General features: G+C 41.8%; 1 protein-coding gene across 1 annotated transcript in view; it reads left to right on the forward strand.

Annotated features, from left to right (window-relative positions):
- The first annotated feature begins 1882 nt into the window (after positions 1-1882).
- Positions 1883-9764, forward strand: part of LOC111982556 (S-arrestin) — a 30645-nt gene continuing 22763 nt past the window's right edge. Inside the window, exons 1-7 of the mRNA XM_024014140.2 lie at positions 1883-1963; positions 2298-2363; positions 2597-2657; positions 2780-2824; positions 3060-3259; positions 9047-9106; positions 9193-9260. Of these exons, the coding sequence (XP_023869908.1) occupies positions 2316-2363; positions 2597-2657; positions 2780-2824; positions 3060-3259; positions 9047-9106; positions 9193-9260 (482 nt within the window). The 5' untranslated portion in view covers positions 1883-1963; positions 2298-2315. The remainder of the gene's footprint in view (positions 1964-2297; positions 2364-2596; positions 2658-2779; positions 2825-3059; positions 3260-9046; positions 9107-9192; positions 9261-9764) is intronic.

Here is a 9764-nt window from a genome sequence, read left to right on the forward strand (position 1 = left end):
GTTCAGTCGTGTGGCCAGGTGCCACAAAGAGGGACTCAGGAAAGTTGCAATTGTCTCAGAACATGGCAGCACGGCTGAACAGTAGAGCTAACATTAATACAATGCATGTTATTCTCTCATGGCTCAAAGTGGAGGAGAGATTGACTTCATCACTACTTGTTTTTGTAAGAAGTGTTGACATAATGAAGGTGTCTGTTTAAACTACTAGCAGAAAGCTCGGACACCCATGCATACCCCACAAGACATGTCACCAAAGGTCTCTTCACAATCACTAAGTCAAGAACAGACTATGGGAGGCTCACAGTACTACATAGTAAAATGGCTACATGGATCTCTTTTCCACATCAGGTAACTGATGCAAGCAGTAGAATCAGTTTTTTAAAAACAGTTAAAAATACACCTTATGGAACAGCGGGGACTGTGAACAGATACACATAAGACACACACTCTTCACACGTACACATGGATGTTATATTGTAAATATGTAATAGTGAAGTAGTGGCCTGAGGGAACACACTAAATGTATTGGGTAAAGTGTTAAATGTAATGTTTAAAATTGTATATAACTGCCTTAATGTTGCTGGACCCCAGCAAGAGTAGCTGCTGCCTTTTCAAGTCTTCCCATAGATTTTCAAGTAGATTTAAGTCAAAACTGTATCTCGGCCACTCAGGAACGTTTACTCTTGGTAAACAACTCTAGTGTAGATTTGGCGTTGTGTTTTAGGGTATTGTCCTGCTGAACGGTGAATTCATTTCCCAGTGTCTGATGGAAAGCAGACTGAACCTGGTTTTCCTCTAGGATTTTGTCTGTGCTTAGCTCCATTTCATTTATTTTTTATCCTGAAAAACTCCCCAGTCCTTAACAACTACAAGCATACCCATAACATGGGCATTGGAAAACCTCCCTGATCTTTGTGGTTGAATCTGTGTTTTAAATTCACTGCTCGACTGAGGGACCTGACAGGTGTATATGTGGGGTAGAGAGATGAGGTAGTCATTCAAAAATCATGTTAAGCACTATTATTGCACACACTGAGTCCATGCAACTTATTGTGTGACATGTTAAGCACATTTTTACTCCTGAACTTATTTAGGCTTGCCATAAGAAGGGGGTTGAATACATTGTGACTCGATACATTTCAGCTTTACATTTTTAATTTATTTGTTAAAAAAAAATGTAAAACATAATTCCAATCAGACATTATGGAGTATTGTGTGTAGGGCAGTGGAGAGAAAAAATGATCTTAAATTAATCAATTTTCAATTCAGGCTTTAACACAACAAATTGTGTAAAAAGTTAAGGGGTGTGAATACTTTCTGAAGGCACTGTAGTAGGGTGGCTCAAGCGCAGTCAGAGGTGGCATTCTAGGCCGACTACATTGCAATAGTTGCATTGTATCAACTATTGGTTGCATGCCATGTCATCAACTATGCAGTCGGGCATCAGACTACTAGCTGATGTGGTTAATGTATATGTTAAACCCCTATCCAGGTGTTGTGAAGTCAACCTGGAACGCAATGTAGTCAACCTGGAACGCTGCCAGTGTGTACGACCAGTCACAGTTCACTCTCTGCTGGTTAGCCCTACTGTACATGTGTAAGGATTAGGTCCTCGTGCTTCAGATCTTGGCCCTTAATCAAGCTGACGATCCAATTAGTAACTAAACTCCTGCTTTATCCCGAGGGAGGCGTGACAGGGAGGACCTGAGGTGGGATGAAGTCGCCCCTAGACACTGATCTATGGTCAGTTTTAACATTTTACTCCATAGTGGTTTAGAATAGGATTCATGGAGGGTGAACTTATCCTAGATCTGTGCGTAAGGGCAATTTCTAGCTTGAGATGAGTCAGTCGAGGGGGGGGTCAGCAGCACCCACACAGATCATAAATGCAGCCACATTGTTGTGCCTGGTACACTAGTGTTACCTGCAGCTGACCCCTACACGTCCAGCACCACAACTGCAGGTCAGTCAACCTGCCCAAGTGGCATTTCTACTGTATAGGTCGGGTGTGGGGAAGATTGGTGGTTAAGCATGTTTGTGTAGCAATTATAAGGTAGTTATAGGTGAAGAGGCAAACTATATCATATGATGGGGTTTTTAGAACTAGAATGCTGGATGCTTTAAACTGTTTTCAGCAGCCGTTTTGTGTTTTATTGCCATGACACTGATAGACTGAGTCAGAGTTGTATCTATGCCTGCAGATATCGAATAAAGACGGCCGCCAGTCAAACATCGGCCCTTATTTGATTCTATGTCAGTCAGCCGCATTTGTAGTGACAATGTAATTTCTTCTGTAGATTTCAGAGACAAAAACCATGAGCCCCAAACATGTTATCTTCAAGAAACTCTCCCGTGATAAGTCGGTGAGTATCCCTCCTAAGGCCAGCGAAGACAGTACCAGAGTTGTCTTTAAAAAAATGTTTTTATTCATTTTGGTTTTATCCTATCCATCTGCCCGTGCTTGGCATCTATGTCTATCTTTTTGCTCTTGTTTGTTTGTATTTGCAAGCAGTTGGCGACAACGACAACAACGTAGGCTATGTGCAGGGCCGTTTGTCATTACCATTGGTAAAGTCTCAGGTCTGATCTGTCATAGGTTGGGGTGTACATGGCCAAGAGGGACTTTGTGGATCACTGTGACTCTGTCGACCCTGTTGGTGAGTGTGTGACCGAGAAACCAAACCATTTCAGGGAAGGGAAGGACTTGGTTCTATTTGGATGTTTTTGCCTTGTGCTTTTGTCATGCTCAAGGGCTGTTTCTCTCCCCTGTGTGAATCAGATGGAGTTGTGCTGATCGACCCTGTACAGGTCAAAGGAAAGAAAGGTTGGTTTTTCAACATTTGAACTCATCTCAGCTTTGTAAATTAGGAAATGAAGAGGGGCCAGGAGTTTTTCCTGATTATGTGATTTCACTATAGGAAAATCCCTGTGCCCTAGTTATAGCCTATGAATAGGGCACCAAGTTTTTCCTAGTAAGGTTACGTTGTCCCTAGGAATGAATGTAACTGTCTATAAAAAAAGCAGTGAAGACATTGTTGTTTACTACTTGTGCCCCACAGTGTTTGTCATGCTGTCCTGCACGTTCCGGTATGGCAGAGATGACATGGACGTGATGGGTGTGGCCTTCCGCAGGGACATCTTTCTGACCACACGCCAGGTGTACCCCGAACTGCAGGACAAGGAAAGGAGCGTACACACCAAGATGCAGGAGAAACTACTGCGCAAGCTGGGAGACAATGCCATTCCCTTCTTCTTTGAGGTGACTGAGAGCAGACGCATGCTTCGGGGTGATGTGTACCCTAGGTACAGATCTAGGATCAGCTCCCCTTCCCCAAATCCTAACCTTAACCATTAGTGGGGTAAATTCTAAACTGACCCAAGATCACATCTAGGGGCAACTTCACCCTGCACCACAGACACACAGTACACAGGGGCGTCATGCCCATAGGGGGCACAGGGGCTCGTGCCCTCAGATTTATCCTGTTTAAAAAATATTAATGTTCCATTTTCTGTTGTTGTTTCTCTGTAATACTACTAACCACGTAGCACTTTCATGAAGTTGGCTTCAGCTAGCCCATGTACAGTTGAAGTCAGAAGTTTACATACACCTTTGCCAAAATTCATTTCAACTAAATTTTTCACAATTCCTGACATTTAATCCTAGTAAAAATTCCCAGTCTAAGGTTAGTTAGGATCACCACTTTATTTTAAGAATGTGAAATGTCAGAATAATAGAGTGATTTATTTCAGCTTTAATATTTTTCATCACATTCCCAGTGGGTCAGAAGTTTACATACACTCAATTAGTATTTGGTAGCATTGCCTTTAAATTGTTTAACTTGGATCAAACGTTTCGGGTAGCCTTCCATAAGCTTCCCACAATAAGTTGGGTGAATTTTGGCCCATTCCTCCTGACAGAGCTGGTGTAATTGAGTCAGGTTTGTAGGCCTGCTTGCTCGCACACACTTTTTCAGTTCTGCCCACAATTTTTCTGAGGTCAGGGCTTTGTGATGGCCACTCAAATACCTTGACTTTGTTGTCCTTAAGCCATTTTGCCACAACTTCTGGGATTGATTTGCATTTTTCGCACCAAAGTACGTTAATCTCTAGGAGACAGAACGCGTCTCCTTCCTGAGCAGTGTGATGGCTGCGTGGCCCCATGGTGTTTATACTTGCGTACTATTGTTTGTACAGATGAACATGGTACCTTCAGGTGTTTGGAAATTGCTCCCAAGTATGGACCAGACTTGTGGAGGTCTACATTTTTTTTCTGAGGTCTTGGCTGATTTCTTTTGATTTTCCCATGATGTGAAGCAAAGAGGCACTGAGTTTGAAGGTAGGCCTTGAAATACATCAACAGGTACACTTCCAATTGACTAAAATGATGTCAATTAGCCTATCAGAAGCTTCTAAAGCCATGACATAATTTTCTGGAATTTTCCAAGCTGTTTAAAGGCACAGTCAACTTAGTGTATGTGAACTTCTCACCCACTGGAATTGTGTTACTGTGAATTATAAGTGAAATAATCTTTCTGCAAACAATTGTTGGAAAAATGCACAAATGCACAAAGTAGATGTCCTAACCGACCTGCCAAAACGATGGTTTGTTCACAAGAAATTTGTGGAGTGGTTGAAAAACGAGTTTTAACGACTCCAACATAAGTGTATGTAAACTTCCGACTTCAACTGTAGGTTCCCAATCTCCCAACCTCATAACTAGCTACCAAGAAACCATTTCAGGCTATCAATCAAGTTAGAGTAGCTAGCTTGTCTAACTACCTTAGCTGGCATGCCAGCTGGCGTGATACTGTAACATACTGACATTGTAACGTAGTGATGTGGCACTGTAACAGACTGACAGTAGAAGTAGTGGGTGTGACACTGTAACAGACTGACAGTATTAAGTAGTGGCTGTGACACTGTAACAGACTGACAGTATTAAGTAGTGGGTGTGACACTGTAATAGACGACAGTAGTAAGTAGTGATGTGACACTGTGACAGACTGATAGTAGTAAGGAGTGATGTGACACTGTAACAGACTGACAGTAGTAAGTAGTGATGTGGCACTAACAGACATAGTAGTAAGTAGTGATGTGACACTGTAACAGACTGACAGTAGTAAGTAGTACTAACAGACTGAAGTAGTAAGTAGTGATGTGGCACTGTAACAGACTGACAGTAGTAAGTAGTGATGTGACACTGTAACAGACTGACAGTAGTAAGTAGTGATGTGGCACCTGTAACAGACTGACAGTAGTAAGTAGTGATGTGACACTAACAGACTGACAGTAAGTAGTGATGTGACACTGTGACAGACTGACAGTATTAAGTAGTGATGTGACACTGTGACAGACTGATAGTAAGTAGTGATGTGACACTGTAACAGACTGACATTAGTAAGTAGTGATGTGACACTGTAACAGACTGACAGTAGTAAGTAGTGATGTGCACTGTAACAGACTGACAGTATAAGTAGTGATGTGACACTAACAGACTGACAGTAAGTAGTGATGTGACACTGTGACAGACTGACAGTATTAAGTAGTGATGTGACACTGTGACAGACTGATAGTAAGTAGTGATGTGACACTGTAACAGACTGACAGTAGTAAGTAGTGATGTGGCACTGTAACAGACTGACATTAGTAAGGTAGTGGGTGTGACACTGTAACAGACTGACAGCTAGTAAGTAGTGATGTGGCACTGTAACAGACTGATCAGTAGTAAGTAGTGATGTGGCACTAACAGACTGATAGTAGTAAGTAGTGATGTGACTGTAACAGACTGACAGTAGTAAGTAGTGATGTGACACTGAACAGACTGACAGTAGTAAGTAGTGATGTGACACTGTAACAGACTGACATAGTAAGTAGTGATGTGGCACTAACAGACTGACAGTAGTAAGTAGTGATGTGACACTGTAACAGACTGACAGTATAAGTAGTGATGTGGCACTAACAGACTGATAGTAAGTTGTGATGTACACTGTAACAGACTGACAGTAGTAAGTTAGTGATGTGACACTGTAACAGACTGACAGTAGTAAGTAGTGATGTGACACTGTGACAGACTGATATAGTAAGTAGTGATGTGACACCTGTGACAGACTGATTAGTAGTAAGTAGTGATGTGACACTGTAACAGACTGACATTAGTAGGTAGTGGGTGTGACACTGTAACAGACTGACAGTATTAAGTAGTGGGTGTGACACTGAACAGACTGACAGTATAAGTAGTGATGTGACACTGTAACAGACTGACATAGTAAGTAGTGATGTGACACTAACAGACTGACAGTATTAAGTAGTACGCTAACAGACTGACATTATTAAGTAGTGATGTGGCACTTACAGACTGAAGTAGTAAGTAGTGATGCGGCACTAACAGACTGATAGTAGTAAGTAGTTATGTGACACTGTAACAGACTGACAGTAGTAAGTAGTGATGTGACACTGTGACAGACTGATAGTAGTAAGTAGTGATGTGACACTGTGGCAGACTGATAGTAGTAAGTAGTGATGTACACTGTAACAGACTGACAGTAGTAAGTAGTGATGTGGCACTGTAACAGACTGACTACATTAGTAGGTAGTGATGTGACACTGTTACAGACTGACAGTAGTAAGTAGTGATGTGGCACTGTAACAGACTGACATTAGTAGTAGTGATGTGACACTGTAACAGACTGACAGTAGTAAGTAGTGATGTGACACCTGTAACAGACTGACATTAGTAGGTAGTGGGTGTGACACTGTAACAGACTGACAGTATTAAGTAGTGGTGTGACACTGTAACAGACTGACAGTATTAAGTAGTGATGTGCACTAACAGACTGATAGTAGTAAGTAGTGATGTGGCACTAACATACTGACAGTAGTAAGTAGTAATGTGACCACAACAGACTGACAGTAGTAAGTAGTACGCTAACAGACTGACATTATTAGTAGTGATGTGGCACTAACAGACAGAGTAGTGGGTGTGACACTAACAGACTGACAGTAGTAAGTAGTGATGTGGCACTGTGACAGACTGATAGTAGTAAGAGTGATGTGACACTGTAACAGACTGATAGTAGTAAGTAGTGATGTGACACTGTAATAGACTGATAGTAGTAAGGAGTGATGTGACACTGTAACAGACTGACAGTAGTAAGTAGTACGCTAACAGCTGACATTATTAAGTAGTGATGTGGGCACTAACAGACAGAGTAGTGGGTGGACACTGTAACAGACTGACAGTAGTAAGTAGTGAGTGTGTGGCACTGTGACAGACTGATAGTATAAGGAGTGATGTGACACTGTAACTGACTGACAGTAGTAAGTCATGATGTGACACTGTTAATAGACTGATATGTTAAGGAGTGATGTGACACTGTAACAGACTGATAGTAGTAAGTAGTGATGTGGCACTGTAACAGACTGACAGTAGTAAGTAGTGATGTGGCACTGTAACAGACTGACAGTAGTAAGTCATGATGTGACACTGTATAAGACTGATAGTAGTAAGGAGTGATGTGACACTGAACAGACTGACATTTGTAGGTAGTGGGTGTGACACTGTAACAGACTGACAGTATTAAGTAGGTGGTGTGACACTGTAACAGACTGACAGTATTAAGTAGTGATGTGGCACTAACAGACTGATAGTAGTAAGTAGTGATGTGACACTGTAACAGACGGACAGTAAGTAGTACGCTAACAGACTGACATTATTAAGTAGTGATGTGGCACTAACAGACTGATAGTAGTAAGTAGTGATGCCGCACTAACAGACTGATAGTAGTAAGTAGTGATGTGACACTAACAGACTGACAGTAGTAAGTAGTGATGTGACACTGTAACAGACTGACAGTAGTAAGTTGTGATGTGCACTGTAACAGACTGACAGTAGTAAGTTGTGATGTGACACTGTAACAGACTGACATTAGTATGTAGTGGGTGTGACACTGTAACAGACTGACAGTATAAGTGTGATGTACACTAACAGACTGACAGTAGTAAGTTGTGATGTGACACTGTAACAGACTGACAGTAGTAAGTTGTGATGTGACACTGTAACAGACTGACATTAGTAGTAGTGATGTGACACTGTGACAGACTGACAGTAGTAAGTAGTGATGTGACACTGTAACAGACTGACATTAGTAGGTAGTGGGTGTGACACTGTAATAGACTGATAGTAGTAAGTAGTGATGTGACACGTGACAGACTGACAGTAGTAAGTAGTGATGTGACACTGAACAGACTGACAGTATTAAGTAGTGATGTGACACTGTAACAGACTGACATTAGTAGGTAGTGATGTGACACTGTACAGACTGACAGTAGTAAGTAGTGATGTGGCACTGTAACAGACTGACATTAGTAGGTAGTGATGTACACTGTAACAGACTGACAGTAGTAAGTAGTGATGTGGCACTAACAGACTGACATTAGTAGGTAGTGGGTGTGACACTGTAACAGACTGACAGTGATGTGACAGACTGACAGTAGTAAGTAGTGATGTGACACTGTAATAGACTGACAGTAGTAAGTCGTGATGTGACACTGTGACAGACTGACAGTAGTAAGTAGTGATGTGACACTGTAACAGACTTGACAGTATAAGTAGTACGCTAAACAGACTGATAGTAGTAAGTAGTGATGTGGCACTAACATACTGATAGTAGTAAGTAGTGATGTGGCACTAACATACTGATAGTAGTAAGTAGTGATGTGACACTGTAACAAACTGATAGTAGTAAGTAGTGATGTGGCCACTAACAGACTGATAGTAGTAATTAGTGATGTGACACTGTAACAGACTGACAGTAGTAAGTAGTGATGTGACACTGTAACAGACTGACAGTAGTAGGTTGTGATGTGACACTGTAACAGACAGAGTAGTGGGTGTGACACTGTAACAGACTGACAGTAGTAATGTGTCACTGTAACAGACTGACAGTAGTACATAGTGATGTGACACTGTAACAGACTGACATAGTACGTTGTGGGTGTGACATTGTTCTGCCGAAGTTTACAGGATGATGTGTTCTGTGTCTTTCAGTTCCCAGACAACCTGCCGTGCTCTGTGTGTCTGCAGCCGGCTCCATCCGATGTGGGCAAGGTAAGTAACACAGCCAGCAGCAGCCTTTCTACCTCAATTCATGTGCACTGTATGGTATTCTAAATTCTCAACCTCTCTGTTCACAGCGCTGCGCTGTCGAGTTCGAAGTAAAGGCTTTCTGTGCCGAGAACCAAGAGGAGAAAATCGAAAAGCGGTAAGTTCAGAGTCACAAACAAACAACTAGACACACCAACCAAAGTACAGTCCACTTCTGGATACAGTTTTTTTATGATTTTTTTATTTAACCTTTATTTGACTAGGTAAGTCAAATTCTTATTTACAATGACCGCCTACACCGGCCAAATCTGGACGACGCTGGAACATTTGTGCGCCGCCCTATGGGACTCCCAATCACGGTCGGTTGTGATACAGCCTGTTGAAGTACAGTGCAGTTCCACCTTCCCAATTCATATACTAAACTCAGCAAGAAAAGAAACGTCCTCTCACTGTCAACTGTCTTTATTTTCAGCAAACTTAACACGTGTAAATATTTGTATGAACATAACAAGATTCAACAACTGAGACATAAACTGAACAAGTTTCTTAGACATGTGACTAACAGAAATTGAATAATGTGTCCCTGAACAAAGGGGGGGGGGTCAAAAGTAACAGTCAGTATCTGGTGTGGCCACCAGCTGCATTAAGTACTGCAGTGCAT

The sequence above is a fragment of the Salvelinus sp. IW2-2015 genome, linkage group LG22 (assembly GCF_002910315.2).
Source record: "Salvelinus sp. IW2-2015 linkage group LG22, ASM291031v2, whole genome shotgun sequence".
Taxonomy (NCBI): domain Eukaryota; kingdom Metazoa; phylum Chordata; class Actinopteri; order Salmoniformes; family Salmonidae; genus Salvelinus; species Salvelinus sp. IW2-2015.